At 46.6% G+C, this 15,888-nt stretch overlaps 1 protein-coding gene across 1 annotated transcript in view; it reads right to left on the minus strand.

Annotated features, from left to right (window-relative positions):
• Positions 1 to 15,888, minus strand: part of LOC144488338 (adhesion G protein-coupled receptor E3-like) — a gene marked incomplete at its 5' end in the record, with an annotated part of 80,490 nt that overhangs the window by 51,405 nt on the left and 13,197 nt on the right. Inside the window, 2 exons of the mRNA XM_078206389.1 lie at positions 3,481 to 3,627; positions 6,289 to 6,435. Coding sequence (XP_078062515.1) covers positions 3,481 to 3,627; positions 6,289 to 6,435 — 294 coding nt within the window. The remainder of the gene's footprint in view (positions 1 to 3,480; positions 3,628 to 6,288; positions 6,436 to 15,888) is intronic.

The raw sequence follows: 15,888 nt of genomic DNA on the forward strand, positions 1-15,888 counted from the left end.
ATGGCCTAATTCTGCTCCTATATATCTTATGATCTTAAGAATTCAAATTTCAATATCTGCCGTGGCGGAATTTGAACCCATGTCCCCAGAACGTTAGTCTGGGTCTCTAGATTACTAGCCCAGTGACAATACCACTGTGCCGCCATTGCCTTTATATTCCCCCTCCAATCTCTCATCCAAGTGGCCATTCTTCTGGGCTATACTTGACAAGTGAGTTTATTGAGGAAATGAAACTATAGAAGTGATACAGCACAGAAGGGGGCCGTTCGGTCCATCTTGTCTATGCTGAACCCAAAGACCCAAAGGTGCCCTTTTTAATCCCACCTTCCTGCACCTGGCCCTTGGCCCTTCAACATAGAGCACTTAAGGTGCAGATCCAGTCACGTTTTAAGAAGAGATTAGGGTCTCTGCCCCCACCACCCACCTCTGGCAGCGAATTCCAGATGCTCAACACCCTCTGCGTAAAAAAGTTCTTCCTCACGTCCCCTCTAATCCTTCTCCACTTAGCTCCAATTTTGAACTCTGCTAGGGGAAATAGCTTCCTCCTGTCTACACTCTCCCTACCCCTCACAGTTTTGCACATAAGCAAAGCAATTTTGTTTGACAAAGAAGTGGAAAGTTAGATCCTTCACCCATTAACTCAGTTACGTGAAGAAAATCCCATCCTTAATCAGCCTGAGATACCAGCATGGTTGTAATTTACCACTTCCTGGTGGTCAATTGGACAAGAAATTAGGCCCAACATCAAACTGGACATTTTAAATTAATACAGCTAAACACTGCTTCTACGGGGTTACCACAGGTCAAAACTCAACAGGGATACATACCACAATTGTCGGCATTGTAAACAGGGCTGCTTCACCCTTAACAATAAGGAGGTCATCATGACGTGAAACCAGAACTCTTATGTATTGAATAGAAAGGCTCATATTTACTCAGCCAGAAGACATTATGATTGTGTATTCCCGAGCTTCAGCCAGATTCCCTGCTATTAACCATATCCTGAAAAAAGATAGGTCAACTATGTTGACCTGGCCTAACCTCATTGGGTGTTGTGACCCCCCCCCCCCCCCCCCCCATTGGCTAAAAGCCAGGGAACATTCAAAGAAGGGAAGGGGGGGATTAGAACAGCCATTTTTCAAACTCCAGTGAAGACTCCAGCAAACCTACTGCGACCTGGGACTACGCAAGAGGGCGTGCGAGATCTACCTTCATGCTCAGAGGACCCTGAGTTCACCTGTTGCCGTGAGCTCAGTAAACCGAATCCAACAGCCCAATTGATTTCGCCACAACCGGGTAGTTTCTATTTCTCAGACAATTAGCCCATTTGGGGAACGTTAACTGAATCGACTGCGTTAGAAGTGTTTCTTTAACCTGTAAATGATTTTTTTTTGTCTGCTTCTCAAAGCAAGAGTATTTGAGTAAACCGGTTGAAGTGTCCGTAAAGAATGTTTCACAGACAACAGCCGGAATTTTACCATCCCGCCTGCCACGGGAGTCGGAGTGGGCGAGGGGCAGACCATGGAAAGGTCCGTTGACCTCGAGCGGGATTTTACGGCTTTGGGACAAGCGAGGGCATAAAATCCACCCCAAAATCTTCCATTAAGAATGATTGGCTTGTCTTATCCCTCCAATTCCTATCTTTTAATGACCTTATACATACCCTGAAAATATTAAGCTTCCTTCTCGTCTTCACTTAGTGTAAATGGTATCTTTCGACATCAGTTAACTGTTCTTACAGTTGTGTAGCACTAAAGGAGGTTATTTGGCCCCGGTTCCAAATAATCCCATTTCCCCAGTCTTTTCCCATTGCCCTGCAATATCTTTCCATTGATAATTCTTTTATCCATCTTGATCCAGTGTTCTCCTGCTAAGCTCTTCAATCCTTTGTGAGACATTTATTGAGGAGCAAGCGAGTGTTATGTGTGGCCCTATGGGTAACAGTGGCCCTATGGGTAACAGTAGAAGCTTGACAAGCATGATGGGAGATTATGCTAACCTCATGACAAACACCAGGACAGTTTGTTGTGAATGGAAGATGATTCACTAGGCTGATTCTGGAGTTGAGAGGGTTGGCTTATGAGGAGAGACTGGGGCTATACTCATTGGAATTCAGAAGAATGAGGGGGGATCTTATAGAAACACATAAGATTATGAAGGGAATAGATAAGATAGAAGCAGGGAAGTTGTTTCCACTGGCAGGTGAAACTAGAACTAGGGGGCATGGCCTCACAATAAGGGGGAGCAGATTTAGGATTGAGTTGAGGAGGAACTTCTTCACACAAAGGGTTGTGAATCTGTGGAATTCCCCGCCCAGTGAAGGCTACCTCATTGAATGTTTTTAAGGCAAGGATAGATAAATTTTTGAACAATAAAGGAATTAAGGGCTATGGTGAGCGGGTGGATAGGTGGAGCTGAGTCCACGAAAAGATCAGCTATGATCTTATTGAATGGCGGAGCAGGCTCGAGGGGCCAGATGGCCTACTCCTGCTCCTTATGTTCTTATGTAAGTAAAACTGGACTGTTGACCAAGCACTTTGGTGTTAAGGGTCACTTGACCCTTGGTGACCTTAGTAGCAGCAATGGCCATTAAATAAAGATCGATAATAAGAACAATGAAAGCAGATGTCTCCTGTTTACACAACCCTTGGGCAAAGGAGCTCAGAATCACAAGGGTCTTGAACAAGGGACATATCATCGAACATCATAGTGGTATAGTGGTTAGCACTGCAGCCTCACAGCGCCAGGGACTGCTAGGTTATGGGGAAAAGTGAGGATTAGGCTATTGAGTTGGATGATCAGCCATGATCATAATGAATGGCGGAGCAGGCTCGAAGGGCCAAATGGCCTCCTCCTGCTCCTATCTTCTATGTTTCTATGACCCGGGTTCAATTCGGATGACTGTCTGTGCGGAGCCTGCACGTTCTCCCCGTGGGTTTCCTCCGATTTCCTCCCACAGTCTGAAAGACGTGCTGGTTAGGGTGCATTGGCTGTGCTAAATTCTCCCTCAGTGTAACAGAACAGGCGCCGGAGTGTGGCAGCTAGGTGATTCTCACAGTAACTTCATTGCAGTGTTAATGTATGCCTACCTGCGATGCGAATAAATAAACTTAAAAACTTAAGGTTGGAGAAAATATATAAATAAGGTTACATTGGGGACATTAGCAGTGAAGAATCAAGAGCCACCATCGCAAAGAGACGATCATGAGTTCGGAGCGCAGAAGACTCTCCCCCAGTCCCCTTCCATGAACCTGGCCAGTTCATCACCGACAGCTAGTATCTAGATTCTGGTCCCGAGGTTGAGTTAATGGAAACCATATTTGAGTTCATTGTGCACTTATTGAAGTATGAAGGATTACTAATAACGAATAAAGTGTATTCAACTTTAGTTTGAGCATCTGCCCTTTGCCCATCACGTGAGTTGATGCCCATCAGAGGGTCGACATATGGATTCTGCGTCTACAGCAGAACAGTCTTTACCTTGGCACTGAGTGCTTGTTTTATCGGTAAAGGTACGTTCTCCAGTGGTTGAGACAAATCCGTCATTACATCTGCACCGAAAATCTCCAAACGTGTTGGTACATTCTGCATTCAAACCACACGGGTCTGACTCACATTCATCGATATCTGGAATACAAAACATTCTTAGAATCCACATCCCGAACGCCTTTGTGCACTGCTCTGGCTTCTGACTGAAGACACGTTCCCATCACATCGACTTCGAGGTTTCCCGTCACATTTTTTTTCATTCATTCGTGGGACATGGGCGTCGCTGGCTGGGCCAGCATTTATTACCCATCCCTCGTTGCCCCTTGAGAAGGTGGTGGTGAGCCGCCATCTTGAATTGCTGCAGTCCATGTGCTGTGAGTTGACCCACAATGCTGTTAGGGAGGGAATTCCAGGATTTTGCCCCAGAGACTGCGAAGGAACGGCAATATATTTTCAAGTCAGGATGGAGGGGAACTTGCCAGATACATGGGTGGTGTTCCCATGTATCTGATGCCCTTGACCTTCTAGATGGAAGTGTTTGTGGGTTTGGAAGGTGCTGTCTGAGGATCTTTGGTGAATTGCTGTGTTGCATCTTGTAGATGGTACACACTGCTGCCACTGAGCATTGGTGGTGGAGGGAGCAGATGTTATGGATGGGGTGCCAATTAAGTGGGGCTGCTTTGTCCTGGATAGTGTCGAGCTTCTTGAGTGTTGTTGGAGCTGTACCCATCCAGCCAAGTGGGGAGTATTCCATCACACTCCTGACTTGTGCCTTGTAGATGAAAAAAGAACAAAGAACAAAGAACAGTACAGCACAGGAAACAGGCCCTTCGGCCCTCCAAGCCTGTGCCGCTCCTTGGTCCACCTAGACCAATCGTTTGTATCCCTTCATTCCCAGGCTGCTCATGTGACTATCCAGGTAAGTCTTAAACGATGTCAGCGTGCCTGCCTCCACCACCCTACTTGGCAGCGCATTCCAGGCCCCCACCACCCTCTGTGTAAAAAACGTCCCTCTGATGTCTGAGTTATACTTCGCCCCTCTCAGCTTGAGCCCGTGACCCCTCGTGATCGTCACCTCCGACCTGGGAAAAAGCTTCCCACTGTTCACCCTATCTATACCCTTCATAATCTTGTATACCTCTATTAGATCTCCCCTCATTCTCTGTCTTTCCAAGGAGAACAACCCCAGTCTACCCAATCTCTCCTCATAGCTAAGACCCTCCATACCAGGCAACATCCTGGTAAACCTTCTCTGCACTCTCTCCAATGCCTCCACGTCCTTCTGGTAGTGCGGCGACCAGAACTGGACGCAGTACTCCAAATGTGGCCTAACCAGCGTTCTATACAGCTGCATAATCAGACTCCAGCTTTTATACTCTATACCCCGTCCTATAAAGGCAAGCATACCATATGCCTTCTTCACCACCTTCTCCACCTGTGTTGCCACCTTCAAGGATTTGTGGACTTGCACACCTAGGTCCCTCTGTGTTTCTATACTCCTGATGACTCTGCCATTTATTGTATAACTCCTCCCTACATTATTTCTTCCAAAATGCATCACTTCGCATTTATCCGGATTAAACTCCATCTGCCACCTCTCCGCCCAATTTTCCAGCCTATCTATATCCTGCTGTATTGCCCGACAATGCTCTTCGCTATCCGCAATTCCAGCCATCTTCGTGTCATCCGCAAACTTGCTGATTACACCAGTTACACCTTCTTCCAAATCATTTATATATATCACAAATAGCAGAGGTCCCAGTACAGAGCCCTGCGGAACACCACTGGTCACAGACCTCCAGCCGGAAAAAGACCCTTCGACCACTACCCTCTGTCTCCTATGGCCAAGCTAGTTCTCCACCCATCTAGCCACTTCTCCTTGTATCCCATGAGCCTTAACCTTCTTAACCAACCTGCCATGTGGGACTTTGTCAAATGCCTTACTGAAATCCATATAGACGACATCCACGGCCCTTCCTTCATCAACCGTTTTTTGGATAGGTTTTGGGGGGTCAGGAGGTGAGTTACTCACTGCAGTATTCCTAGCCTCTGACCTGCTCTTGTAACCACTGTGGATATGTGGTGAGTCCAGTTGAGTTTTGAGAGAAGTCAAATCTCTGAGAATTTCAAAGGGACATGATGTGCAGGAAGGTGGTATGGATGGGAGGTGCGTGGGGAGGGGGGGTGGCCAGGAAGGGATGGTGGATTCTTTTTTGGGCCTCGCTTCTCCCCTTCTGAAGGAGGTGGCTCTCATTAGGGGCTGTCTGTTTACCTCTGGTCTCCAGTTGCGAATGCACCTTCTCCCTGGGTAAAGCCAGTCGGTGAGAGTCGGCGGATTGTGGGCAGAGATCTGTCCATTAAACTCTGGAACGTGTGGAAAGTTCAATCCTGGGGCACCTCTGAGGTACCTGAAAATTCATAATGTTCCCAATCTTTCCGGTAATAACGATTAACGGGTTCACTCATCCTCTGGGTTCATGACTTCCAATGATGTTCTCTATCCCCGAAACCTATCACATTTAATTTTTTCTATCTCCCAGTGTGAATGCCATTTTGCTACACTGACTAAATGGTCATGGGATCTTACAGCACCGAAAGAGGCCATTCGGGCCATCATGCTGGCTGTTTGACAGAGCGATTCAATTTGTTCCATTCCACCATTCCTTCTGTATAACCCTGCCAACCTTTCTACTGAGGAGGGGGCAATTTTTATTCTCAACCCCGATCAAAAGTCTATTCTTTGCAAACGCTCTGACATCTATCCTTTAGGTCTTTCATCTCCAGCAGAATAGTCTTTACCTCGGCACTGAGTCTTTGTTTTATTGGTAAATATACGTTCTCCAGTGGTTGAGACAAATCCGTCCTTACATCCGCAGTCAAACCCTCTGAACTTGTTGGTGCATGTTGCATGCAAACCACACGGGTCTGTCTCACACTCATCGATATCTGGAACAAAAATCAATTCTTTAAACCTGCACGCCAAAATGCACAAGTTGCCAAAGTTTTTTGTTCTGCACTCATCAGGACAAATGCAAGAATGGCAAATTTCAAACAATTGCAACAATTTACACTGCAGGGGAACAAAAGAAATCGCTGATTGGCTGGCAAGTCCAATTTGATTGGCCCAGGCTTCGCCATGGAGAAAGCTAAGGGGAAGCACAGACTCTCCTAGCTCCCCGGGGGCCATTCTGAACCATATGTCACTTTTGAGTCTTTACTGAAATACGGAGGAATGTTCTGGATGTTGTTCCTCCAGTCTTTATCTTGGCACTGGTAAAGATGTGGCTGAGACAAATCCTTGATTACAGGTACAAAGCAGAAAGCTTGATCATATTCCTTTAGTTGGCAGAGAATGAGTCCCTGCTTCTGAATATATGTCACATCATGCAAGAGCAGATGAGCCACGTCCCAAGCTCGACTGATTTTCTTAAACTGGTCATTAGTGTAGCTATTAGCGCACTCAGGATTATTCAAGAAGAGCTGCCCAATCGTGGAATCACATCATAATAGACGTTTTGTGTTGGATTTTGCAATCACGAGCCAGTTGCACTCTGTACTCTGTCTTGTACAAACAACATTTTGCGTAGGTTTGGCACCGTTTTTGAATTACTCAGGAGTTGGGGGAGCTTACATTACAATTCACTGTCGCTTTTTCCATGACAGCACCTCAGCTAATCAGAGTCGACTTGCCAACCAATCATCACCCTTCTCTCCCCTGGCATAAATTGTCATGATCGTTTGAAATTTGGTACTTTTGCGTTTGTTCTGATGAGTGCAAGGCAAAAAGATTCGGCAACCTGTCTCTTTTATCAGTAATCTGCGAGTTTTCTACAACAATCCTGAACACCTTCAAACACCCATCACCTCTCAGCCCTGTTCTGAATTCTGACTGGAGAGGGGATCCTGTCACACGTTTACCTCCCCGGGGGTCATGGCTCAATTGGCGAGTGGTCAATGGTAAGCGAACCTCAGCCCAATTCAGCACCGCATGCAGCAAGTGGCATTGCTGGGACCAGCTACCAACAACAACAACTTGTCACACCTCCAATGTTATAAAACGACCTAGCATGCTTCATAGGAGTTTTATCAAACAACATTTGACACCAAACTTTTAATCTGGATCCAATGCTTCTTTAAGCATTGTGAGTGCACCTTTGAACTTCTATTGAAAAACAGGTGGGTCTTTAGGATTTTTCTCCAACAGTTGTTACCTCCTCACTGCTCCATTGGTTTACCTTGGATGAAGATCAATTTTCCCAGTGTTTGAGGTAAGTCCCTTCTTGCAAGTGCAATTGAAGTTGAGGCACCTTGCATTCGACCCAAATGGGCTTAACTTGCAGATACCTTTGATATCTGGAAAGAAAAATGTGCTTACAATCTACCCCAGGCACTCCGATTTATTGACCACCTCTCAGTCCAGCCCTGTCATCAGATACAGACCATCCAACATCACAACAGTGAGGTAATGTCTTGGCTTTGAATGGCTCCCCATCTTGCTTCAGTTCACCAGCAACAGAAAAATATACGTCAACACTTGCCACTTATAAAACCCTGGCTCTGGACAATAATCCCACACACACAGTCCCACCAAGAACGCAATATTTACCCCAAAGTTATATAATTTGCGCTGATTTTCTAACCTCACTGCTTGCTATGAAGATTTATTGCAAGGATTCAACTCTTCAGACTGGGTTCCACGTCCTCTTCTCTCTCAAGATGATATTTGATCAAATTCTCCAGGAACCATGGAACTGCACGGTGCCACAATGGTTAGCACTGCTGCCTCACAGTGCCATGGACCCAGGTTCAATTCCCAGCGTCGAGTGGCTAGTAGGTGACGAGCATGAATCTCGTTTGGCGGTTTATGGTACAGCTTCTTGAGTAATTTGATGGCCTCTTTGTAGTCTTGTAGTCTTGAGAATCACGGATTGTAGCATACACCGTGTCGCTTACCCTTGCGTGGAGGACCCGCAATCTTTCGGCGTCGGTTTGGACTGCTGTTGAGGCGTCGATATAATCCTGGAAACACTTCAACCAATGGTCGAAAGTGTTCGACGCTCCAGCGGCACGCGGATCTAAGATAAGTCGATCTGGTTTTAACATTTGCTCCATGGTGTTTTTTTTTGTTAACCAAAATTGTTGCTAATAAAATTGATGCGCGATTAATTCACTCGAGATGCTCGATCGTACTCGGGAAATAAAGGCTTTTATTAGCAACAAGAATAGAGCATACTGTTTAACCATACAATCCTAGACTAAAGGGTCACTGGGAAGTGCAGTGACCTTTATACCCCTATAGGAAGGCGGAGCCAACCGGGGTGTACCATAGAACAATACCAACAGGTAGAACACCCCAACCCTAACCCCAACAGCAAGCAGAGTAACATATGTACAAGTACCCATAGTGATAACCATCTATGGTTCACCACAGCCACCATAAAAGTTGCCCATTTGTAATCGTCTGTCGTGAAACCCCTGAACTGAAAATTTCATCCATTGGTTTTTGACAACCAGTATTGACTTTGGCAAAATTCCCAAACTAATTTGGACTTGAGGGAGAAGTAGAAGTGGTCATGGGATGTTGGGAATGAGGTGTTTCATTCTCCAAGCTTACAGTCATTAGGTCTAGTGGTTACATAGCCTAGTAGTGATGGTTCTGAGAGGTGGAGAATTCACGTCCCAATCGTGGCTGGTGGTGAAAAAAATTCAAGCTTCCAAAATGGAGGTCCCTCTACGGAGGGATCTCCCCCAATTACATCGGGGACCTGGGGTGGAGGGTGATGCATGCAGCAGTTCCGCACAACCGTAGGATTCACGGGTTCACAGGCTCCGAAGCTTGCCCCTTCTGTGGCCTTGTGGAATCCGTGGACCATGTCTATGTTTTGTGTCTTAGGCTGCACTCCCTTTTTGTTTTCCTGGAGAACCTTTTATTAATGTTCTGTTTGCACTTCAGTCCCATGCTCCTGATCTACGGACACCTGGGGCCTGATTTTACCAAAAGAACGAGTGCGAAATCGCGGTAAAGTTGGGCGTCGGGCCTTTAATGCGATCTGCACCCAAATCCGAGCAGATTGCGGCTTTACCGACAACCGATTCGGGCACGGGTCTGGCACGCGCCCGAATCGGGCGGCCCGACGATTTAAATGCATTTGCATGCATTTAAATCGACTGAATTCTGGGACCTCTGCTATTTGTGATATATATAAATGATTTGGAAGAAGGTGTAACTGGTATAATCAGCAAGTTTGCGGATGACACGAAGATGGCTGGACTTGCGGATAGCGAAGAGCATTGTCGGGCAATACAGCAGGATATAGATAGGCTGGAAAATTGGGTGGAGAGGTGGCAGATGGAGTTTTATCCGGATAAATGCGAAGTGATGCATTTTGGAAGAAATAATGTAGGGAGGAGTTATACAATAAATGGCAGAGTCATCAGGAGTATAGAAACACAGAGGGACCTAGGTGTGCAAGTCCACAAATCCTTGAAGGTGGCAACACAGGTGGAGAAGGTGGTGAAGAAGGCATATGGTATGCTTGCCTTTATAGGACGGGGTATAGAGTATAAAAGCTGGAGTCTGATGATGCAGCTGTATAGAACGCTGGTTAGGCCACATTTGGAGTACTGCGTCCAGTTCTGGTCGCCGCACTACCAGAAGGACGTGGAGGCGTTAGAGAGAGTGCAGAGAAGGTTTACCAGGATGTTGCCTGGTATGGAGGGTCTTAGCTATGAGGAGAAACTGGGTAAGATGGGTAAACTGGGGTTGTTCTCCCTGGAAAGACGGAGAATGAGGGGAGATCTAATAGAGGTGTACAAGATTATGAAGTGGATAGATAGGGTGAACGGTGGGAAGCTTTTTCCCAGATCAGAAGTGACGTTCACGAGGGGTCACGGGCTCAAGGTGAGAGGGGCGAAGTATAACTCAGATATTCGGGGGATGTTTTTTACACAGAGGGTGGTGGGGGCCTGGAATGCGCTGCCAAGTAGGGTGGTGGAGGCAGGCACGCTGACATCGTTTAAGACTTACCTGGATAGTCACACGAGCAGCCTGGGAATGGAGGGATACAAACGATTGGTCTAGTTGGACCAAGGAGCGGCACAGGCTTGGAGGGCTGAAGGGCCTGTTTCCTGTGCTGTACTGTTGTTTGTTTCTTTTGTTTGTTTGAATGAACCGCGCGCCCAACCCTACCGCCAAATCCCACTTTACCGTCTTCTGGCCCGATCCGCGTCCGCGCTGTTACCGACCTGCAAAATGAAAGTCTGAAGTTGCCGCTGCAGCTTCCGAAGAGCGGGGTCAGAGACTGCAACAGCTCTCTGACCCAGGTCATCCTCTGGTTGGGGTGGGAGGGGCGGGGGGGGGGGGGCGGGAGGAGAGGGGGTGTGACGTCTCATCCCCTGGGGGGGTGGTGGGGGGGGTGGGAGGTGGTGTGACGTCCAAAGGATGATCTGGGTCCCGCACCCCCTCCTCCTCCCACCCCCCTCCTCCTCCCACCCCCCCCTTCACACTTCCACCCCCCCCCCCCCCACCCCCCCCCCCCCCCCCACTCCCCCCGACAAGAGGATGATCGTCAGAGAGCCACTCTCTCCGCTTTCTGCCTTTTTTTTCTTTCGCGCCCGGGCGCACAGCTTCGGATTTTTTTCAAACTGCTCATGCGCAGTTCAGAGCTCCAATCGGTCGCCAGCGCTAAGCCCCGGCCACAGCGCAGATCAGGCTGGAGCCGGCAACACGCGTATGGTCGCGCTGGAAAGAGGATTCCAGGCGTGGATCTATTTGATGCCCAGATTCGGCACTTAGACTCAAAATGGTAAAATTCCCCCTCTGGTGCGGAGAGGGGCGGGATGGCGACCTCCTCGTGAACCTGCTTCTGGGCCTGGCGAAACGCGCCATTTACAGGTCCAGACAGCGGGAGATGGAGGGGGCCGTCCATCGTGACTGTCTGTCCCTCTACCGCGGCTACGTTCGCGGCCAATTGTCCCTGGAGAGGGAGCATGCGGTGTCCACGGGCGCTGTTGACGCCTTGCGCGCGTTGGGCACTGCAGGGGCTGGGGTGCATTATCGACCCTCATAATCACATTATAATTTTATGCTTCAAGTTTCCTTTGCACTTTGATTTTGTTCGGACTGCTCCCCCTCCTTTTGGGGAGCTGCCCCTTTTACTTTGTCCTGATTTAACTTGAGTTTGTTTATTTGGTTTGACCTAAAAGAGGCCAAAAAGTAGGTTCACATAAAAACATGATTGGTTCACTCATGAACTTTTGGCATGGACATTCCATCTGTGTGTGTTCAATACAACTTTAGTCCAGTTCAATATGGTTGATGCAAATGTACTCAAAGAGGGTAACTAGGGACAGGAACATTTAAAAATCAATTGTATAACTCCTTTAGATAGTAGGTTATCATCAAGACAAAAGCCGGCATAGTCAAGGACCCCATGCACCCCGGACATTCTCTCTTCCACTTTCTTCGGTCGGGAAAGATACAAAAGTCTGAGGTCACGTACCAACCGACTCAAGAACAGCTTCTTCCCTGCTGCCATCAGACTTTTGAATGGACCTACCTCATATTAAGTTGATCTTTCTTTACACCTTAGCTATGACTGTAACACTACATTCTGCACTCTCTCCTTTCCTTCTTTATGAACGGTATGCTTTGTCTGTATAGCGCGCAAGAAACAATACTTTTCATTGTATACTAATACATGTGACAATAATAAATCAAATCAAATCAAAGCAACAAGGAAACATTGGTGAGCAAAAATCTTAGTGCTCAACATTCATCTAATATACCTTCAAATTACGATTCCCTTTGTAACGCCATGGCTGTGTTTGTTCAGTTGGCAAGGCATTTGGTTCAAAACTGCAAAGGAAATTAGAATCCCACCGAGTTCCAATTATTCTTGCGTCCTCGTAATGCTGACATGAGAAACAGAACAAGGCCCACGCATGGGATCACTGGGCACGTTATCACGGAAACTAGCCAAAAGTAGCCCAATCCAAAACAAAGCAAACAGAATAGATCGACCGTTCCTTTCAACCGAACAGCATGTTGACAATCATAAATGCTTTCGGAGAGTACCAAAGTGTGAATATGAAGGGTTTTACTCTTCACTCAACTATAACATTCACTTAAGATCTATGTTTTACGAATTTGTCAATGGAAAAGGTCGCTGTACAAAAGAAAGATGAATACCGAGTTAAAAATCAATTATTTTTAGTTACAGATCCATCATCTAACCATCATAGCAGTACAAGAGTGACACTAAATAATCTTGACATTACCATGGTTTCATGGTCATTAAATATTGAACAGTGTTGAACATTCCGGTTACTTCCTTTGTGCCTTATTTTTAACGATCGTTTTCTCTGCTGGTTCTCCCTGATGACTTGATTCTTCCTGAATTTGGGTCCACAGGTTGCTTGTATCACCCAAAGCAGCCCACTTGATTGACACCCCATCCAGCACCATGATCATTCACTCCCTCCACCTATGATGCAGCAGTGTGTGTCCCATCCCTGCAGCGACCCTTGCCTAGGCTCCTTCGACAGAACCCGCGACCTCTACCACGTCGGAACAGTTGGAAGTTCCCCTCTAAGTCACTCACCATCCTGGCTTGGAGATATATATCGCTGTTCTATCACTGTCGCTGGGTCCAAATCCTGGAGCTCCCTCACTAACCGTGGGTCAACCTTCCCCACACAGGAGTGCAGCAGTTATAGAGTCATAGAGGTTTACAGCATGGAAACAGGCCCTTCGGCCCAGCTTGTCCATACCGCCCCTTTTTTTTAAACCCCTAAATTAATCCCAATTGCCCACATTTGGCCCATATCCCTCTGTACCCATCTTACCCATGTAACTGTCTGAATGCTTTTTAAAAGACATAATTGTACCTGCCTCTACTACTACCTCTGGCAGCTTGTTCTCGACACTCACCACCCTCTGTGTGAAAAAATTGCCCCTCTGGACACTTTCGTATCTCTCCCCTCTCACCTTAAACCGATGCCCTCTAGTTTTAGACTCTCCTACCTTTGGGAAAAGATATTGACTATCTAGCTGATCTATGCCCCTCATTATTTTATAGACCTCTATAAGATCACCCTTCAGCCTTCTACGCTCCAGAGAAAAAGTCTCAGTCTATCCAGCCTCTCCTTACAACTCAAACCATCAAGTCCCGGTAGCATCCTAGTAAATCTTTTCTGCACTCTTTCTAGTTTAATAATATTCTTTCTATAATAGGGTGACCAGAACTGTACACAGTACTCCAAGTGTGGCCTTACCAATGTCTTGTACAACTTCAACAAGACGTCCCAACTCCTGTGTTCAATGTTCTGACCAATGAAACCAAGCATGCTGAATGCCTTCTTCACCACTCTGTCCATCTGTGACTCCACTTTTAAGGAGCTATGAACCTGGACACTTAGATCTCTTTGTTCTTTAACTCTCCTCAATGAGTAAGTCTTGCCCTGGTTCAATCTACCAAAATGCATCACCTCGCATTTATCTAAATTAAACTCCATCTGCCATTCGTCAGCCCACTGGCCCAATTGATCAAGATCCCATTGCAATCGGAGATAACTTTCTTCACTATCCACTATGCCACCAATCTTGGTGTCATCTGCTAACTTACTAACCATGCCTCCTATATTTTCATCCAAATCATTAAAATAAATGACAAATAACAGTGGGCCCAGCACTGATCCCTGAGGCACACCGCTGGTCACAGGCCTCCAGTTTGAAAAACAACCCTCTGCAACCACCCAATTTTGTATCCATTTAGATATCTCACCCTGGATTCTGTGAAATTTAACCTTATGCAACAACCTACCATGCGGTACCTTGTCAAAGGCCTTGCTAAAGTCCATGTAGACAACATCAACTGCACTACCCCCATCTACCTTCTTGGTTACCCCTTCAAAAAACTCAATCAAATTTGAGAGACATGATTTTCCACTCACAAAGCCATGCTGACTGTCCCTAATCAGTCCTTGCGTCTCTAAATGCCTGTAGATCCTGTCTCACAAAATACCTTCCAACAATTTACCCACTACAGATGTGCGGCTCACTGGCCTGTAGTTCCCAGGCTTTTCCCTGCAGCTCTTTTTAAACAAAGGCACAACATTTACCACCCTCCAATCTTCAGGCACCTCACCCGTGACTATCGATGATTCAAATATCTCTGCCACAGGACCCACAATTTCCTCCCCAGCCTCCCACAATGTCCTGGGATACACTTCATCAGGTCCCGGGGATTCATCTACCTTGATGCGCTTTAAGACTTCCAGCATCTCTTTCTCTGTAATATGTACACTCCTCAAGACATCACTATTTATTTCCCCAAGTTCCTTAACATCCATGCTTTTCTCAACAGTAAATACTGATGAGAAATATTCATTTAGGATCATTTCGAAATATTCATTTAAGATCTCACCTATCCCTTGTGGACCCGCACATAGATGACTTTGTTGATCCTTTAGAGGCCCTACTCTCTCCCTGTCACTGTTTTGCCCTTTATGTATTTGTAGAAGCTCTTTGGATTCTCCTTCACCTTATCTGCGAAAACAATCTCGTGTTCCCTTTTTGCCCTCTTGATTTCCTGAGTTCTACACTACCTGCTCCGGGACAATCAGAAATGGATAACAATGGTCGATTTTCCAGTGAAAAATACAACTTTGAACGAGATCACTTACTTCCATTTCTGTAACATTGCCCATCTCAGCCTCAGCTCATCTGCTCCTGAAACCCTCCCACATTCCTTTGCTACACTCAGACGTGTTTATTCCAATGCCCTCCTTGCCTGCGTCCCATCTTGTACCCTCCATAAAGTTCTGCAGAGTTCATCCAAAGCTCTGCTTCTCCCTATGTTAACTCCCACCAAATCCCATTCACTCACCACCCTTGAACTACATTGGATCCCAGGTTAAAATTGTCGCCTGTGTTTTAACATCCTTCAGCTCTGATGAAGAAACGTTGGCTCTGATCCACAGAGGCTGTCAGACCTGCTGAGATTTTCCAGCATTTTCTGTTTTTGTCTCGGATTCCAGCATCCGCAGTATTTCGCCATTATCCCAGCTTCAATTGGCTCCATCATCGGGAGTGACGCCATGCACCGCCTAGGCTCTGAGCCCTGGAATTCCCTCCCCGCCTCTGTCTCCCTCAGGAAGACCCTTCTTAAAACCGACCTCTTTGTCCAAGCTTTTGGGCCACATGTCCTAATCTCTCCTCGAGTGTGTTGGTGTCAGACTTTAGGCTGACAAGACTTCTGGAAAGTAGTTTGGGATACTTTAAGCGCATTAAAAGGTGCAAAATGAAGATGTTGGCCGGAATTCTCCAGTCTCACTCGCCTCTGGTGAGAATGGAGAATTTGGTGCTCCATTCACAGCAGCGGGACTGGAAAATCCCAG

Source organism: Mustelus asterias, unplaced genomic scaffold (assembly GCF_964213995.1).
Source record: "Mustelus asterias unplaced genomic scaffold, sMusAst1.hap1.1 HAP1_SCAFFOLD_1476, whole genome shotgun sequence".
NCBI lineage: Eukaryota > Metazoa > Chordata > Chondrichthyes > Carcharhiniformes > Triakidae > Mustelus > Mustelus asterias.